Genomic DNA, 21,054 nt, shown 5'->3' with positions numbered 1-21,054 from the left:
CAAGAAGGAAGGGCAAACAAACACACTGGGGACCCAACTGGAATTGGTCAATTGGCAACAAAGCTGTTTCTTTTTTTTTCTTTCTTTCCCTTTCTTTTTTTCCTTTTCTTTCTTTCTTTCTTTCATTCTTTTCCTTCCTCCCTCCCTCCTTCCTTCCTTCCTCCTTTCCTTCCTTCTTCCCTCTCTCCTTCCCTCCCTCCCTCTCTCCTTCCCTCCTTCCCTTTTCCTCTCCCTCCCTTCCTTCTTTCTTTCCTTCCTTCTTTTCTTCCTTCCTTCCTTCCTTCCTTCTTTTTCTTTCCTTCCTTCTTTCCTTCTCTTTCTTTGTTCTTTTCCTTCTTTTCCCTTTCTTGACAGAGTTTATCATACCCTTATTATATATGAGTGCTCTGCACAAGATAATTTTTGATCCATGAAACCTCACAAGATATCTTGGGGTTTGTGGGATAAATTTATTTCTTATGAACCATGCCTTACTCCAAATCACTCTGGGTCTCATTAGTTAGTGCATAATCAATCCCAGGTCAAGAAAAACTTGGTCATCGTTTGGGGTTTGATTGGTTCCAAGTAAAGCACTTTTTTTCTGTTTTGGCCAGAAACTCAAGGATCTTCCCTTCTCAGATTGATTTTTTTTTTTTTTTTGACTAGGTAAAAAGACCATTTTCTGCCATATATCTTAGCAAACTGATTAGGGATTGCCTCAATCAAATAAAGACCTGTTAAAGACTTTAACTTTTAAAAGGTCAGTGTCCCACTGCATCCAAAGCCTTTGCCAGTCACCCTGATCTATATCTGATGTATAACAATCCAGATGGCTCTGAAAGAAGAAGTGAGAATAATGACTTTTTGCACACCCCTCCATCACTCCAATCCAATTCACTTTCATGGCATAGCATCACCCTAATGTCATGATCCTCTTCAAGAAAAAGGACAAACAACTACAACAAATGCATCTGTTAAACCTAGAGCCCTAGGTTTTAAGAATATCTTGAAAGACCAAGCTGAGTGGATTGATTCAGTGCTTTTTGTACCCTCATCATGAGACAAAGGAAACAGCAATTAGTGAAATGAAAATTTCTACTTCAAAGTAAAATAATTATATTTTTGTATCAATTGACACACTTGTTTGTCTTTTGATAAAACTATTTATATATAGGATGGAAAATAAAGGGAGAGGATAATAAGTAATGTAAAATTTGGCTTTTTAGACTAAATACAGTTTTCACCCTCAAGGAAAAAAATTCTATTTTTCCTATGATTTTATGATCTGTAATCAGGAATGTATTAAAATATGGAGCAGTGTAGCATTCAAAGAGTTATTCATTCACAACATCTATGATCCCCACTTCTAGTATCAGCTCAGCAGAAAAAACTACTGACTTCCTTTCAGCCTGGAGAACTCTTTATAGTGGTGAGGAGGCTTCCCTTCAGCCTATCCCCTGGCACTGACCTTTAATTTCTTTTCGCGGTCTGTGACTAGACTGACTCCTTCACCTGGGCAGTGACTCTGCCTGTGGCTACAGGAGATACAGGGAGCTGGGAGTCTTCATCAGTGTCTGCTTATACAGACTCTAAGTTTCCTCAGATTCTCAATTTAATATTGTAGAATCATATGTTATATCTTTGTCCAAGCTCAGCACATTTCCATTTGAATGTGAATGCAAAGATTTCTTGGGTGATTACTACTTAAAACCAAATCAAAAAAAAAAAAAAAAAAAAAAAGGAAACCTGTTAAATAGACATTTAAGCTAAAAATTAACACATATCCTTACATGGTTCTTCTCTCTGAGATGTTTCTATAATACATCTTGTTCTACTGAATTTGAAATTCTATTTTATTCCTAGTATGACCTGGGATCCCCAGGCATCTATTTAACATTGACCAAGATTCACATGTGAGATCCTCCAGAACAAACTCATTGTACCCTGAAGTTCTGACTTCTTCTCTGTGACTCTCTGGAATTATCTCCTTCACTGAATTCCCAAACTGGCGTCAGGAGTGTTTGATAATCGTTTTCATGAGTTCTTCAATTTCCAGAAGACTATAATTAGGTTTCTCCTGCTGCCCTTGACAGGTGATCACCATTCAGTAAGAAGGAAGAATGTTTCAGCTTTGACTTTTACAGTCTACCCTCAGATACAGCAGGATAAAGTGCTCATGAAAAGGGCTCTGGTCCATTTATTAGAGAAGAGGCATTTATTTCCCTGTGGTAGTCACTTTATCTGATATGAAACTAGAGATACCCCCCAGAAATGCCCATTCCTCATTGACCAATCTTATGTATTTCTCCAACATTAATAACCTCAGGATATGGTAGGTCAGTGATCAGTGACTATAAAAATTGATAGTATAATCCAAAATCATGTCTTTATACTTGAAAGATAAGAAATGTGATCTGGAAACTAGGAAGTTTTATGTTCAAATTCTACCTCTGACACATACTTTCTGTGTAATCTCTCTCTGCTATCAGTAGCACAACTCTATAAAGACTACAGGATGCAGAGAGTGTGCCAACCTGCATTGATCTAGGGATTTTCCTCACCTGAGAGTTCTCCATACCAGAGAAATCACAAGTCCTGTTCCTATCCCCTATGATCACTCAATCAATCAATAAACATATTTAAGCACCTATTCTGTGCCAGGCACTAACGGTTAGGTATGCCAAATATATATATATCAATCCCTGCTTTCAAGGCACTTACAATCTAATGGGGCAGGGCAGCAGGTTAACAAATTTAGACAAAGCAAACTATATGCAGAATAAACAGAAAATACTTAACTGAGGGAAAGCATTTAATATGTGTGTGACCCATCATGTGATTACATTTGTAATTGCTTCACAGAATGCAAACTTAGTATACTTAAAATCAAGAAACGTGAAAGCACAAAATATAAAAAGGCAATTTTTCATCACTGTCCATCATCAGTATCTCTTTTCCTGCGAATTCCTGTGAATTCCATTTGTCCTATACATGGTCTTGCATTTTTAGAATCGCTGCTATCCCTGATATAGAAAGGTAGCTAGATGGCACAGTGGATAGAGTGTCAGCCTGGAATTAGGAAGACTTTGTGAGTTTAATCTGGCCTGTGACACTTACTGAGTGACCCTGGGCAGGTAACTTAGTCTTGTTTGCCTCAGTTTCCTCATCTGTAAAATGAGCTGGAGAAGGAAATAGTAAATCATTCTAGTAAAAGAAAACCTCAAAAAGGTCACAAAAAGATGCACACACCTGCAGTGACCAAATAGGAACTACTGTAGAAGCAAACACTTTTGCAAGCAATTCATCCGTCCCTGAAGCAGAAAACAATTGTAATATAATATTATATATTACATATATAAAATATAACATGTGTAATATATTATAATTACATCTAGATACTTTTATGCACTCAGAGGAATTTCTTTAAAACAGTCAAACCCTATTTGGATGATAAGATCAGGGAGCTGGAGCTAGAAAAGACCACAGAGACCATATAGTTAGTCAATCTCTCTTGTTTTACTGAAACTGAGAACCAGAGAAATAAAATGACTCATCCCAAATTACACAGGGAATAAGCAATAAGAGGTGGGATTGGTTCCCAGGTCCTCTGAGTCTAGAGCAAATATTTGCTCTACTCATGTTACTATAATTCTTCATTGCCAAAGGAAACTCCAAATTAGTGATATAGTAAATAAGAGTTCCTTGATTATTTTTAAAACATCATTAGTGAGTTCATATTCTGGAAACTAAGAATTATAGTACAGTTTTGATTTTTCCCATTTTATTAGGCTTAATGATGCCTCCTATTTGAATGGTGCTTTGTGATTTTAAAAGTTTTCAAATTCATTATCTCTTTCACACTGTTTAAGATGGAATATTCTCATTTCTTAAATGTCAACATTCTTCCACTGATGTTATTTGATTTGAATCACTGAATACTATGATCTCAGAGGAATCAAAACTACAGTTGTCCCAAAGGGCAATGAAAAGGCACATGGTAGGGGTCAAGAGACAAAAGCATATTACCAGGGAAAGCTAGACCATGAAAAATAACCCAAGATATATGGTTAAGAATATATATGACTAGAAAATCAGATGAGGTGAACAGTTTTTTTTTTTTTTAAATGAGAAGCAATTGAGGCAGCTAGATGATGCAGTTGATAGAACACCATTCCTGAAGTCAGAAGGACCAGAGTTCAAATCCAGTTTCAGACATTTGATGCTTTTTAACTGTGTGACCCTGGGCAAGTCACTGTTAAGTGACTTGGTTACCCAATTGCCTCAACAAAAAAGAAAGAAAGAAGGAGGGCAAGGGCAAGGGCAAGGGCAAGGGCAAGGAAAAGGAAAAGGAAAAGGAAAAGGAAAAGGAAAAGGAAAAGGAAAAGGAAAAGGAAAAGGAAAAGGAAAAGGAAAAGGAAAAGGAAAAGGGAAAGGAAAGGAATAGATACACATCCAGAAAATTATTTTGGTACCTCCTCCTCTATTTCACCCCCTCCTAACCAAGTGCAGTAAATTTGACTAGTATCACACAGAAACAGGATTTGAACTTCTCAGATCCGTTGTTCTTTTCTCTCATTATTTGTTGCTTCCCAATTGAGGATGCTGAAGTGACTTTTTCTTCCCTCCTTTTCTCTACTAGAAAACACATCATTCCAAAACATATTCTGATAAAGAATCAATGGTGATCTGTTGCATCAGCTATATAAAAAATGGATACTTTTTCATATATTTCAAAGCCCTTCAACAACTACAGTGTCTCCTGGTCTGCATAATTTATTTCCCATTGCTTTCCAATAGGAGCCAACACAAACACTCCCTTTCAAGGCAAACTCTTTTTTTTTCTTCTTCTCCCAGCTTGCCTCTTTCCAGTGCTCTTTAATACCTCCATGATTTCACTCATTCTTGTCTATATTCTATCAATATAAGTCTTCCACTCCTTTCAAGCTTAAATCAAAATTTCTCTCTTTCCAGTGCTCACCTCGACTTCTAGTTGCAGAACATCAAGAGAGAAGTGTGGCTAAAGAGATTCCCACTCATCGGGATCTCTGAGCACTTACCCTCAAGCTGTCAAATTCAGCAACCCCCCAACCATCCAAACTTGAACTCTACATTACTCCAATCAGCGCACCTATAATTCTGTATCTGCACCCTGAGTATGTCTAAGTTTTTCTTGGAAGTGATTTCATCTGACTTCACCTCTACTCAGTAGAAAGAAATAAAATTCTATATTATCTTTCTCTGTCTCTTGTTTCTTGTTTCCCCATTTCTCTCTCCTCCTGTACATCCATCTCTCCCCATCTCTTTTTTCTCTTCTCCCCATCTTTACCTCTCCAGCCCAAGTAAATAGTTAATAAATGATGGACCCAGAACATACCCCAGGATAAACCATATTGTAGAAATAGCATTGGAAGGACTGAAAGGGAAATATACCCCCCTCCTTAGGGTACAGAGGCAGTAGATTTCTCTCTATATCACCCTGTCTTTTGCTTACATGTCTGAAAATATGTTGTGGCAAATATTTCCCTGCCCCTTTTCTATTTATATGGAGGAATACCAAACATGGTCATGGAAAAAAAACTTTTTGGCACCAAAGGTTAATGCATGAAATGCTTTGGATTTGTTTAGAGATTTTTTTTTGGTAATATGTTTTTTGTTTTGGTGTTTGTTATTGCTTTTGTTAGGGTTTTTTTTTTTTTTTTAATTTTTATTTTTGTGTGTGCTTTTTTTTTTTCCTTCTCCCTAGAGAAACTTTTGGCTTCCCTGCCTGGTAATTCCATCACTTCTTGGTTATTTGTTAAAATATTTCTGAAAGGCCCTAAGGGGCCATGTGTGCACTTCTTTGGTAGGGAGTCAGCATTCCTAATAACATGTGCTACTATTAAGGCTGTGAAATGTTTTCCCTTTAAACAACCTGTTTTTGGGAACTCATAAATTGTTGGAAAATAAATGGAAATTTTCTAAATTTAGTCAGCACAGGATTGGTTAAAAAAACGTTTGAAAAGAAATCTGTCAGTTATTTTTAGTTAATTTTTTCCTTTCAATTTTTTTTACATTTTATGTTCCTATAAACCAGGTTCAAATTAGGACATAATATAAATATATGTACCTTCTTTCCATCTTCATTGTTGTGATCTGCTCAGATTAATTAAGAGGATCAGCTTAGAAATAATTATTTTAAAATATAATTTACTACTCTGTTTCAAGGTAATCAGATTTTAACACGTAAGAAAAGACTATCAGTATTTCTGGTGATACTGACCTAAATTACACATAGTGAATAGTAACTTTTTCCTCCAGTGCTCACATTTTCAAATACAGAAAATAAGTGACAGAATTCATTAGTAATTGATTATAAAAAAAAAAAATTGAAAACCATTTTCACCTTTGAGGTAGTAAAAGTTTTTCATAGCAAAGGCCCTTTACAAAATTCAACTCCATTCAAACCAAACTTTTATTAAAGGTCCCTATCCTGCTCTAAAGTCAGGGTTTGAAGAGGAGAAAAATGGAAACATCCCCTGCCTTCAAGAAGCTTGCATTCTATAAGAAAAAAATGAATATATGGTTCCGTGGGATTGCTTTGTTTCAAAATGAATCAATGACATTATAAAGTGATGTTTTGATTTGCACGTAGGGATTTAAGTGAGACAAACCTCACTCCTCCAGAATCATCTGACATTTACTGGTCAGTGCAAACAGCAAACTAGTAAATGAAAAAGTAAAAGAAAAAAACTAGATTTGAATCCAGACTTTTCAAGACCCGCTGTTCTAAAAAAAATATGCTTTATTCTTAGGGTTTATTGACAGTCTAAAAAGGCACATTTATACTCTAGGTGGCGCCATAATGCATATATCACTGGACCTGAAATCACAGACTGTTCAAATACAGCCTCAGACACTTAGTAGCTATGGGAACCTGTACAAGTTGCTTGCCTCAGATTTTTTATCTGTAAAATGGGGCCAATAAAAGCACCCAAATCCCAGGTTGCTGTTAGAATCAAATAAGATAATAATTTTAAAGCGCTTAGCACAGTGTGTGATGTCTAATTGATTAACACTTATTAAGCACCAGAGCCATATAATGTCTTTCTCAATCATTTTTCAGTGGTTTCTGATTCTTTGTGATACTACTTAGAGTTTTCTTAGCAGAGATACTTGAGTTGTTTGCCATTTTCTTCTCCAACAATATGTAATATTAGCTATTTGTTGTACATATACTGCCCTTTACTTACTGATCTTTTGCCAAATTAAAAAAAAAAAATCCACAGGGTTTTGATTGTTATTGTTACTGTTTGATTAAGGAATAATCCTGTATGCTCAGGGATTTATGGATTATTCTTCAATCAGGATAATGTTGATATTTCTGGTTTTCTTTTATTTTACAAGCAACAACCATCATTTTAGGAGAGGAAAAGGAAGAATTAAGCAAAAAGAAATATTAAATCAGTCAGTCAATAAAAAATAAAGGGAACAATTAAACAAAAAGACCAATAGTAAATTGGTCATTAGCTCTGTGCTAAGAGCTGGGAATGCAAATAGAGGGAAAATACAGATCGACCCTCAAGGAACTTAAAATCTAAATGGAGAAGACAGGCAAACAAATATGTACAAACTATAAACAAGGTAGATAGGAAATTGTGCTATGACTTAAAGGTCATAAGGCAGCTAGGTGGCGCCATAGTGCGCACAGTGCCATATGAGTCAGGAAGATATTCAAATCTGAGTTCACTCACTAGCTAGTTGTGTGATCCTGGACAAGTCACTTTAACCACTTTTTCCCCTGTTTCCTCAGCCATAAAATTAGCTGGAGAAGGAAATAGCCAACCACTCCAGTATCTTTGCCAAGAAAACATCAAATAAGATCATGAAGAGTTAGATACAATTAAACAACTAAATGAAACTACAAAATAGATTATTCCATTTAAAAACTAGTTCCTTTTCTTTTGTCTCACGATCAGAAAAATGGAGAGAGGATGGGGGAGTGGGGGATTTGCTGGAAAATAATTTATTTATTTGACTTAAATCCTGAGACTTACATAAATCAAAGAGGGATATTTTAGAAGTTCAAAACCACAAATCTAGTTTGGATACTTAAAAGATACTATTGCACCTCAGTGGAAATTTAAGGAGGGAAGGTAGTATATAAACACACAAATCCTGAATTTGTTTTTTAGTTTCATCACTGCTCTTATCCAACCAAATCCACAACCTCTTTGGGTTTTTAGAAACTTGGATGTGCATCCCTTCTAAGTAGGCCTGAATTGAGTTCTAAAATAAATAAATAAACCTTGTATTTTGCAAATGTACTTAGTAGAAATATACACTTATCTATTGACTGGGGTTTAGTTGTGAATAGCTCTCAGATAGCACTGGAAATGCTTGGGACAGTAAAGGAAAAAAAATGGGACAATTAGGTGGTATAGTAAGTAGAGCATCAGTCCCCGAGTCAGGAGGATCTGGATTCAAATTCAGCCTCAGACATTTGACATTTATTAACTGTGTAACTGAGCAAGTCACTTGGTCCCAATTGCCTTGTCCAAAAAAAAAATATATAACTATATAAACATAATAAATCTATATAAAAATGATAAATATAAATAGATATATATAAAATAATAAATATTTATGTATAAATATGTAAAAATAATAAATATATATGTATAATACTAAAGGAAATGTTTTGCAGTTGATCATGGGCATTAGTATAATGAAAACTCTCATTTTACAAATCAGTCACCTGAATTGGTAACACTATGCTTACTATTTACTATCCAACCAGAATCCAATAGGGCTGTTTGGTGTATAATAGGTCATTCATTAGCTTGCCTTGGAGTCAGGAAGGCTTGGTTTTCTAGATCTTGCTCTGGAATTCATGGACAGTTCATTCAATTTCAATTCCTGTGAATTCCATACTCATGTCATGATACTCATGTTGTGTTATTGTGAAGCTGAAATGAGGTAATGTATTACAAAGTCCTTTGCACCTTTTAAATAGTTATATATTTTTATTTTTATGTTTTTACATATATCAATGTTAATTTTTTAAAAAATAGTTTTTATTTTATTTTTATTTTTCAATGTCATTTACTTTCAGTAAAGCTTCTCACAATGGAAGCTCTTTTGAGAGGGGGTTTGTCTAATTATTTTTTAATTATGTATTGCTAGATTGTACTCACATGTAGACTAGGTTCAACTTCTGATTATCAGTCATGCACCACTATCGACCATAATTTCATAATAAGACATTATCCTCAAACCCATCTTTCTGCTATTTTGGTTTCCTGAGGCAATATATTTCATCATAACCAACCCCTCCAGGGTCACCCTTTTTGTCCCCTGAAGTTCTGCTAAATAAAAAACTTTCCTGCTTTAAGAGTCCAGAGACCTGGTTCTTAGGAAATTTTGTGTAGGCTGTTTGGAAACTCTGCCCTACCCTGCTCCACCCTCCACTCATTTTTCCTTTATGAGATTAAATTTCCAAACTTATTCTTTCTGCTTTCTTTCTTTTTTTTTTTTTTTTTTTTTTTTTTTTGTATGGGATTTTTCTGTTAGGTAAATCCTAGATGAGGCCCTTCTTATCTGTGTACCTTGGGCAGGGCTTAAAAATTGCACTCTTTGGGTACTGCTGCCCTTTAGCAGTTGTGAACTTTCATTGCCACACCCATGACTCTCTCCTTATCACAGAATAAATATCTGCATGCAACAAAAAGTAGACATTTCTGGCATTTAATGATATTTATATACTATAAGAAAGTGTCTCTCATTAGACTGTCCTCCTAGAGCTGACTCTCCTTTTAGATCCCAGAAATCATATTTGTATCCCCCAATGTACAGTGTCAGTCATTTAGTAAGAGCTTAATACATGGCCCTTGATTGATTGGTCACTTTGTGACAGCAGTTGATTTGGATCCAAAGTCCCATAAAATTTAAAAAGTAGAGCATAGACCCTATTTATCAAACTTCACTATACAAAAAAAAAAAAGTCAGAATATGTTTTACATATTTAGGAGAGATTTGGACCTTCCCTATTATAAATTATAAATTACTTCTCCCTAGTTTCTTAAATTTGGTTTGAATTTCGGGGGGAGGGGGGAGGAAATTTTGTCCTTGTATACAGAATAATTCATTCTATCCATTCAACCCTTTGTTTATTAAAAATCCCTCAGCAAAAAAAAAAAAAAAAAAAGAAGCTTTAGAAGTTAACAGTTTGAAGTAATCAAAATATTTATACTTCTTATCCTTTGTAACTTTTGGTACCCAAAAACTTAAAATTAGTTGATTAGAACCCCCGTGAAGGCAAAAACTATGGCCTGGAAAAACCTTTTTTTTTTTTTTTTTTTTTTTAACAATATTTTTCCAGTTGTTTAAATTCTCATGAATCTGTAATGATCCAGTCTGTCCCTGAAAAAAAATATTGCAATATTTATATTTGAAATCAAGGCTTAGCTTTCCTTATGAGTAATCTCATGGTAAATAGCTTATTTCTATGACGTTGTTGAGCCCTGGCATCTTGAAAGAGATTATGTGTAACAGAATGAAGGAGATGGGACTGGGGGAGAAGGGGATTAAATAATTAGAAAAATGCATAATGATAATTGAGAAAAGTTCAGTTCTTTTACCCAGTTTCTCATTAGGAGAATATTGGCTAAGTTCCTATTTCCTTTCCATAATTCCATTTTAGTAACTATTCTGTGATCTTGCTTAGCAGTTCACCAGGTCTGCTTTCTAGAAGTCATTTGAAAGAAGTAACATATTTGGCAATGGTAATAAGAGCTACTCAGCCTTTTTTCCTCTGAACTCTGTGTTCCTTTTTTGAGAAATGAAGAAACACCTTCTTTCTGGCCATGTCTTCCTTCTGGGTCCTAGTCTCATGTTTTGTAGGTTGTGGTTAACCATTCACATTTTAATCAGTATTAAAACTTTTTTTAAAATGTTTAATACATAGTCTTAGAGACCAAGGTAACTAGTTATTATTCAAAATGCTTGACATTCAAAAACTTGGCATATGGAATGAAGCAGTTCTGGGTCACCAAGCCTAGCTATTGTTTCATATAAATGCAATCAAAATTGGGATCAGTGATAAAGAACTATTTAATAATGTAAAAAAAAAATAGCTGAAATGTTGTCAGTTTGCTAAAATGCTGTATTCAAACATTAATTGTACTTTTTTGTACAAGTTTTAAGAAATCAGTTAAGTCACTATCAGAGAAGGTGGAGTTGGGCAAATTACTCCAAATGCTATATAACTTGCATAAATAATCTTTTTATCATGATTAAGTTGTATTTTTATGGGAAATATCACAGTATTTGTTAGAAATATTTTGCTTTAAATAACTATATGGACATGAATACATATATTGTATTTAACTTATGCTTTAACATGTTTAACATGTATTGGTCAACCTGCCATCTGGGGGAGAGAATGGGGGAAAGGAAGGGAAAAATTGGAACAAAGGGTTTTGCAATTGTCAATGCTGAAAAATTACCCATGCATATATCTTGTAAATAGAAAGCTATGATAATAAAAAAAGAAATGTTTTGCTTTTCTAAAATATTAAGCCTATGATATTGTCCAGTCCTTTTAAAATATATTTTTGTTATATCCTATTGTTTTTAAGTATCTTCTTAATACCTTAAAAATAAATTATTTCCCTATTGAAAAAAAAAATGTTCTTACTTAGGGCTTGTTTTCCCAAGAAAATGAAATTATAATCACAGTATAAGAACATTTTTTTTTACTTCTTGCATTAGTGAAATGAGGTATAATCTTCATTTTTAGATGTTTCATCAGCTATCAAATAGTTTTTTTGTGTATATATTAAGGAAACAGGATTGATAGTGGTTGCTGTTGTGGGTATGTTGGCCCTCTAATGGAATACCTTTCAGTTACCATTTACAAATTGTTAAAATTGGGATCTTATAATTTGAGAGAAAAGGAAGTAGTCCATCTTTGGCAGACCAGGACTTCTTTTTGCATCTTTTTTTTTTTTTTTTCCTTTTTCAGTACTCTTACAGTAGTACACCAGAACTTTCCTGCTCCTGATTTCATGCTGTTTTGCTTCCAAATGAATGTTGTTTGGTTCAGTGGAAAGAGCACTGAACACAGACACAGCTAATGGAGCTGGGTTAAATTCTGTTTCTGCCATTTATTGTCTATATAAGCATGGACAAGTAACTTAACCTTGATGGGTCTCATTCTTTCATCTACAAAATGAGAGACTTAGACTAGATAATTTCTCAGATCCTTTGTAATATTATGGGAGATATCAAACGATAAACTAATTCACATGATATTATCATCATGGATGTGTTATTTTTCCCAGAGATGCTTGTTTTTTACTGGCAGAAATAGGTTAATATCTAAATACTAATCTTATTTTTACCTAGATAGTTAATATCTAATACAAAGGAATGAAGTGATAATAGTGAAATTTCATATATTATTATGGAGGATGTGAGAGAAGACTTTCACTTCCTTCTCCTTCCTCCCCAAGCACTCTAGCCTATCAGATATATGATCTACTCTGCCACTATTTGAAGCCAACCCATGGCTAAGAGGTAAAAGGAAAAAGGAGAAAAATTTGTGAGAAGGTAAAATTTCTTAATGGGGGAAAAAGAGTGACATAATATGGGTGGAAAAAAAAAAACAGGTGCTTTTAAGAAATAAACAATAGGTGATTGTGACTTTAGTTACTAAAGAAATTAGGGGACGTGTTAGGGAGCAGAGGAAACTATTTTAATTAGGTAGATGAGTGTTCACTACCTTTGAGCTTACCTAATTGCAGATTTACTACAGTCCAGAGAAGGGTAAATGACTTTTCTGCATTCCAGCCTACTCTAATCTTATCCAAGAGAAGTGGAGCTATTTCTTAGTTTACAATTGAGGTCACTAGCAGGATGGTATTTGAACAGGGGGTTGATGGAATGATGTTGTGCTGCTAACATGAGCTGTCACACTATGAAATCCCCAGGGTAAACAAGCACCTTAGCGATTTTATTGGGTTTCTGGGTTCCTGCCTGCACTGTCTCTTAAAATGTTCCTACCCCAAATTAACTTGTACTTAATAAAAATAGGGAGAAGTTATGTTTGCTTTTACTAGTCACATAATTTGAAAAGCATTTCAATTTGAAATTTGAAAAAAAGATTCTCTGAAAGGGTTCCCCAAAAGTTTAAAGATACCAGGGAATAAGAAATGGATCTTAGTTATCCAAGACAATCATTATAACATCCTCAGAGAGGATGCTTGCTTGAGGAAAAAGTCTGAAAGTGAGCTGTCTGTTTGCACTTTCATATTGACTTTTCCAGTAGCTAAAGAAGCTACTAGTATTTCTAGTAAATCAGTAAATCTTTTTTTTTTTTTAAATGTGGTGAATAACTATATAAACCAACTCTAAGGCTGACCCATAGGAAGGTGATATTGTATGAAATTCAAGATTCACACTGGATTTACAAGTTCAAGTTCAACTGACTATGCCTTTGACCTCTTGGGTTTTTTGTTCTGCTTTTCAGTTAGACTCTGACTTTGTTCTTTAATCAGTATTATATTAAAAAAACAAATTTGCAAGGCAATGTTTCCCACATTGACAATAAGATAAGGGGTTTGGATGAAGCAAGCCCTATTGCAAAGGACAAGCATCATGCAGCAGGAAATCCTGGTTATCCCTTCCAGCCTTTGAGCAAAGCTGAGCAGGCTACCTCTCTGGCAGCTCAGCCTGTCATGCAGAGGAAATTCCCTTACTCAGTTACAAGTACTTCAAGCGGGACACAGGGGCCCCTCGCCAACCACAGGGTTGGGCACCATCTGCGAGTGACCATTTCTCCGACCTGTTTTGGAACTATCTCTACAAATGGCTTTTGTTTCGGATCCCCTTGGAGCCTCAATCCCCCGTCTGTCTCCACGATCCAAAATGAGATTGTGTTTCTCCAAATCCTACAGGTACTTTTATTCCCTGTTGTAACTGGGAGATTTTCCCTGGCCAGCTTGCAGCTGTTGGGTCTTTGCAGATGGCCTTTGGCATGTTGAAAAGAAGAAATGCTTTAACTCATATAGCATTTGCCAAAATGTTTTTATGTATGTGGAATATAAGATCATAAAATTCAGTCTTTGAGATAGTCTTGATTATGTTAGAATAGGCTGGTAAATGTCAGTGATTTTAATGGTAAGCTTAATGAAAATGAAAATTTTGAACTTAAAAAAAATCACATTGTTCTTCCGGAAATAAAAGAACTTATCAAGCCTGGTATAACATAAATTGGCAGTGTCTGTTTTAAATAAACCTTTAAAGGAAAGGGAAGATATTTCAATCCCTCAGGGACTGAGAAAGTATGTTTTAAAGTTGTCCAGGACTTCTCCAATAGGAGGGATCAAAGTTTTTTCATAAACTGGCTTATGATTGACAGTGACAATTTATAAAACACGATTTCAAAGTAGTAGTTTAATCTTCCACTCCCAGAAGAATTCTAAAGATACTATAAAAAAGCTTTGCTTCCATTGACATTTCTTCTGGACAAAGTGAAAAATAATCAAACAGTAATTTCATTAACAGGTTTAACAGCTATCTTAAACTAAACCATTAGATAAAGAAGAAACTCCTGGAAACAGCTCTACTTTTTGTCTCTGCTGGGTGGACTGAGCATTAAGAATGAAAGTACTGATATATAACGTCATTTGGGTTTCTGGTTGGGTAGTCACAACCCATAGACAAATTAGGGTTATTAGAATAATGTATGCCATTTGGAAAATAATTTAGGAATAGGGTAACTCCATCTTGAAAAGTTGCAATACTTGTTAAGATTGTAATTCCTGACTAGAAAGCAACATTTCCTAAATTTTGTCAACAATAAATATCTTTGAGCACTATGAAACTGATTAGGAGTTGACTATATCTTTGGCTTCATCTTAGGAATATCTTGTACATTACATTGTTACTTTTGATTATAAATTGTGTTCTTCACTGTTATAATTTTAGAAAACTAAACATCAAAGTGGAAGGATGTGATTTGCTTATTATATGTTATATAAATGAAATTTGATTTTTTTTCTTATTTTCAAAAACAAAGAAGAATATACAATACATTTTACCTTTATGCTTTAAAATAAACAAAATGTTAAATAGCTCATTTTCTTAATATCTGTTTTCTTTGTAGTGGATATAATATTGATACTTAAAAATTTGGTGTACTTTGAAGGTTCATTTATTAGACTTGAAATTTAATTCAATTCCACAAGGATTTATTGTATTCCTGTTATTTTCCCAGCAAGGTGATAAGATTGATACCTAGTATTTGAAAAGCTGTGTGCTTAGAACATGTCATCTAAAATCCGAAATAGTCACTATGTGATGAATAACTCTGCCTTTCACCACCATATTAAAGATAGTCTAACATAAATTGGTTTCTGTTCTTGCCAGGACAAAATGACTTTCTAATGGGGGAGGGGGCTTAGTAACTCTCTCAGGCCATTAGGATTCCATTTATATCTTTTCGGCTACTGTGCCCAGCCGACTGAAAAAAACAAGGTCATTGGGTACTTTAGATCCATAGGAGTCATAGTATTTAGAACTGGAATAAAACCTTTGTGAATCTCCAGTTGAATACCCTAATTTTACAGAAAGAAACTGAGACCTATAGAAGTATTATGAAATATCACATAAATGTCTTCTATTAAGTTACTAAGAACTGTATAAATCTAACTGCTGATGGCAGTGTGCCAGAACTCAGAATGGAAAAGATTAAGGATCAACATCTTTTGGTTATTTCCTCAACATCATTTATTTATTCATTCAATATTTATTCAGCATCTATTTTATATATGACTGGAGATACAAAGACAAAAATTAAATAGTCCCTGCCCTCAAAGAGCTTATATTCCTTTGGGTGGTAGGGGGGGGTCATGTACATCAGTAAGCACACATAAAATAAATACAAGATGAAAAAGGATGAGCTTAGGACAATAAATATTCCCATTCTCCAATACCATGGAGAAATCAGGAAGGCTTCATTTGTAAGGTGTCCCTTGAGCAGTTTTAAAAGACAAAAAAAAAAAAAGAATTCACAAGGAAGAGCAAGGCATCCTTCTGTTGAGGAAAAGGAAGATAGTCTTTACAAAGAAAGAGATATAGGAGGTAGACTTCCATGCTAAATAAAGTGTCGTGTTAGAAATAGTAAAGATTGGGGCAGCTAGGTGGCTCACTGGATAGAGCACCAACCCTGAAGTCAGGAGGACCTGAGTTCAAATTTGGTCTCAGACACTCAATACTTCCTAGCTGGGTGACCCTGGGCAAGTCACTTAACCCCAATTGCCTCAGCAAAAAAAAAAAAAAAAAAGAGAGAGAGAGAGAGAGAGAGAGAAGAAGTAATATAAAATAAGGCAGAAAAGGTGGATTAGTTATCAAATATGCAAATGACACAAAGCTTTGAGAAGTAGATAGTACATGGAATGACAGAATCAAGATCCAAGAAGGGTAAAACAATGACTTAATTCACTAACATGAAAGCTAAATTTAAATACTTATACTTAAAGTAATCTAAAATTTAAATATTAAATCCTTCAAAACTTATTTATATTTAAATGCTTCAATGCTTTAATTCTTATTAAGTATAAGTACACCTCCCAACAATGCAATTTGGACTGATCATCTATAATGATGATGAAAAATGATAAATGAAAAGAAACATCACTTAAAGTTTTGCAAAGTGCTTTACATATGTTGTCATTCAATGCCCATAAAACCTTGGAAGGTAAATGCTGGTATTATCCCCATTTTACAAATGAGGAAACTGAGGCAGGCATAAGTGACTTGTCCAAGTCACTCAGCTAGTAAGTGTCTGAGGCCTCATTTGAACTCCTGACTCTATCCATGAGTCTGTAAGTTTCTTATACTAGTAAATAGTTATAGTTGCAATGAATTTATCACCCATCACCAGGCCTCTATTCAAAACCTTTTCAGGTTAGTATGATCTATCAGATTTGAGGAGGAAAACTCAGAATTTTAAGGGTAGAAAAGGATTTTTAAAATCAATTAGTACTTAGTAGACCTTACAGATATGCTTATACCTTTCCCTTTTCCTCTTCCCTACTTCTATGTACTGATTCCTTTTTCAGTTGAGGAAAATGAAGAAACAAAGAAGATAAATCCTGTTAGCCAGTTAATGATGAGTTAATCTAGAATCCTGGTTTCCTGATGCCTAATCTAATGTTCATCTTTACCATGTTGCCTCCCTTAGTGAATAATGATTTTGAACAGGTAGGATCACAGGAGGATCACAGCCCCTTGAGAAGCCAGAAATCAAAGTTTAGATTAATACTTTAAAAGATGGAAAGCCACTGAATTTTTTTTTTTTTTTGCAAAGGATTAATTCAATGGCCTCCATGGCAAGAAAAGAGCTAAGTTTTGTCTGCATTGCTTATATTCTCATATACTTATATACTGTATATACTTATATCTCTTATATACTGTCTAACACAAAGCAATTCCTCCTGCCACCATCATAAAAAACAATGAGAAAGAAACACTACCATTCACAATAGGAATTTGATCACGTCTTGAAGAATACAAAATATAGAAGAAATGGAAAATGCTTTATTTTTGTGAAAAATGATTATGATGTGGAACTAAAAATTGTGTGCAGTGTACTGAAAAAACAAATCTGATATATGGCCATGAAATTCAGGGTATCAAGTTGAGGTATCTACTACAGTTACTTAAAGAGACTCCATCTTGGGAGATACTGGCATCCCATTTCCATAATAATATGACTCCTTTTAAGATAATGAATGGAACTCAATGGAAAGATTTTTATCTTCTATGTAGGCTATGTTTTTAGCATCTTTGTAAAAGGATGCTTATAGGGCTAAGAACTGAGAGTCTGTATGATTGAGTGGAAACAATAGTGGATTCTCAGAAAACTCTGGACACAAAACCTTGAATAAGCCTCTGAACTTTTCTGAAGATGAGTTTGCTCATCTACAATCTGAAAAAAATAATCCCTGTCCCACCCCAACAAGTCTTTTGTGAGAATAAAATATTTCTTTCCATGTCTATTCTTAGAGAATTGTCTAAAACTCTGAGGAGTTAAATGTTTTGCCCAGAATTATATTATAGCATATATTTTCTATTTGCACTTTAACAAGTAAATGTGGAATGTAGTCCTTTTGAGGTCAGGAACTATTTTCATCATGTTTTTGCATGTCCTGGCATGATGCCTGGCACAGAAATAAATTGAATTTATCCAAGTTGCAATATGGAAATGAGTTATCATTATTTTATGAATCTATATGTTACCAGTACTTAATAAATATTAATTGAACTTATGTTTATTACATTGGCAACAGCACAAAGTTGGCTTTTTCACATTTTCCGCCAAGGCATCCTGATCCCACAGCCAAGAAATTCAGGCTACATACAGAGCAGTATGGTAAAATTTGTCTGTTAGCAATGTTATCATGAACTTTAAAGTTGTTAAGAAACAAATCTGTTCCCCCTATGTATAGTGCATCAAAGAGTGAGCTAAAAGGAAAACAGTTGAGCATTCCAATATTTATAGGAAGCCAGTCATGATTAGAAATTATGGAAGAAAAAAAGATCTTTGCCAGAACTGAGAAAGTAACTACTTAGTAATTCATTTCTGTTTAACTGCAATGATTTAGGACAATATTTCCAAGAAAATTAAGAAATGGCAAGGTGACCACATTTGTCTGACAAATTTTTACTACAATAAGATAGAATTTGGCCCAAGTCAAGAAGATCTGGATTCAAGTACTGCCTATTATCTTCATGAGCTGTATAATCTGGTCTACTCTCTGAGCTCTCCATGTAACACTTTAACATGGTAAGTTGTCAAATAGGTGCAGATCTGCAATGAAATCAAAGGTGCAGACCAAAATCCAAATTATTCAACGAAGTATATTGGGGGTCTAAGTGATGCAGTAGATGGAGGGCTGGATCTGAACCCAAGAAGACTCATTTTCCAGAATTCAAATTTCATCTCACATACTTGCTGTGTGACCTTAGAAAAATTCTAACCCTGTTTACCTCAATTTCCTCAGCTGTCAAATGTGCTAGAGAAGGAATTAGCAAAACATTCAAGTATCTTTGTGAAGAAATGGGGTCACAAAGAGTCAGACACAACTGAAAAATGAGTGGACAACAATAAATATTGAGGTGGGGAAGGGAAGAGAAAGAAGAGATAGTGAGAGAGCAATTGGGTCAACCTAATTGTTTTCAAAAGCTAATTTGATATAAAAGCTTGGTTGAGATATCAAATATAAAATGAACCTTGGAAAAATGAAACAATACTCAAAAAGTACATATTATCTTTTATCTAACATGAAAGAAAAGATTGATTTAAAAAAAAGTCTTTAATATAAACCACAACAAAATCTATTTCTAAGAAAGCAATGAAAATCTAGAAAGAAGTGTTCTGTCAATTGCATTGCTCTAACCTGATCTCCTTATTCTCCATGAGCTACTATTTGGCCTTTCACCTCTACAGGAAAAAAAACTGTTAGTGCGGTTATTTTTGCCAATTTTTTTTTTTTTTTTTTTTTTTTTTTGCCTCTTGTCCTATATAGATAGGTGCAAAATGCTCTGATGTAAAGAGAGATTGGTTCCAATCTGTTTAGTCCTAATTATTCTCTCATAGCAATGACATGTTACAGTTGCCTTCTCACTGAAGTACAAGAATGCTGGCTTACTAACTCAGAAAAAAAAAAAAAAAATCCTCCATTTTGTTTCCTCACTTAGAATGTAAATTCCTTGAGAGGCTACTTTATTTTAATTTGATATTCACAAAGACTATCATAATGCCTGCAACATTGCTTACTGAACAAGCTCTTTTTTAATTGAAACCTTAAGAAATGTCTATAACTGAAATTAATGTGTTAAAAAGCTATTACTAATAAGAGTTAAGTTGTAAAGAACTATATTTTTTACTTTCTTCATAAAATTGCTTTCCTTTGAATAACAATTTTAAAATGTATTATGTGACCATGAGCAGCTAACTCCCTTAAATTACAGTCTTTCTTTACCTGCAAATGGAGTTGCAAAGGACTTTATTTTTTACTTATTCACATAAATGTTTTCTTTTTAATATCAGTTTTGAAATTCCAACTCTCAACCTTCAGGTGACCTTTGTGCTGGACTCTTAAAACTTGTCCCTAATCTATTCCCCTTGGGAAGTACTTCCCCAACCTCCTACTTGGCCAACATAATTCAAAATCTTTATGTCCTGCTTCCCACAACAAAATCCCTCAGAGTACTGTTTAGGATCTTCTTTCAAACTGGCAGGGAGGTGGGGAGAGGGGGAGGAGAAAAGGTATTTTAAGCTAAATTTTACCCTCCTTAGTAACATTTTTTAGAAGGGGGGTGAGGGGGAATCATGTTACTAATTATTAATAACTTTCAAAGATTCCATCTTTGGGGGGAGGAAGAAAAAAAGTAATTAAAACTTATGCTTTATTACCAAAGATAGGCTCACCTTTGGAGGGGACTAACCAAAATACTAAAGAAAGTAGGGAAAAAAAAAAAAGACTGATTGCGAATTGACTGTAGCCTGTACCATTTGGATCAAGTTAAACCTAAAGCATTCAAAAGGCAAACATCCTAAGGACATTGAATGCTTTAACTAAGTTCCAAAGAGTGAAATTAGAAGTAATGAAGTGAAACTAAGAAAAACAGAATTTGGCCATAGTAATAGAGATAGGCTCCCTAGTCCAAGTAAGAACACCTGTGGACATTATGAAAACACTCATTCAACTATATCTGATAGCAATGACTTTTATTACTGGGATTCTATCATGTTTATGACATATCTTCCTCTCCACTACTCTGTATGATACAAATCTGATATTTTCCTTTCCTGGTTCTGTTTTCAAGACTGTCTAGTAAGAAACAAGCACAGCCCCAGACAGACAGATACACACACACACACACACACACACACACACACATATATATATAGTTTGAGTTTAATGCTGTTCAGTGTCAGGAGCTAATTTTAAAAGGTCCAATAAAATTAGTCATATTTGAAATGTGGAAACCTGGGGAAATCAGTTAATATCTTCCTACTTCATTCTC

General features: G+C 34.4%; 1 protein-coding gene across 6 annotated transcripts in view; it reads left to right on the top strand.

The window, feature by feature from the left end:
• Positions 1-21,054, top strand: part of PDE4D (phosphodiesterase 4D) — a 1,062,771-nt gene that overhangs the window by 660,752 nt on the left and 380,965 nt on the right. The window contains exon 1 of one of the 6 annotated variants that reach the window (XM_031948814.1): positions 11,747-13,913. The exons of the other annotated variants lie outside the window; for them this stretch is intronic. Coding sequence (XP_031804674.1) covers positions 13,825-13,913 — 89 coding nt within the window. The 5' untranslated portion in view covers positions 11,747-13,824. Of the gene's footprint in view, positions 1-11,746; positions 13,914-21,054 lie in introns of those variants that run through there. 6 annotated transcript variants of the gene reach the window in all.

Source organism: Sarcophilus harrisii, chromosome 1, assembly GCF_902635505.1.
Source record: "Sarcophilus harrisii chromosome 1, mSarHar1.11, whole genome shotgun sequence".
Lineage (NCBI taxonomy): Eukaryota > Metazoa > Chordata > Mammalia > Dasyuromorphia > Dasyuridae > Sarcophilus > Sarcophilus harrisii.
This window is presented reverse-complemented; position numbering and strand designations above follow the sequence as displayed.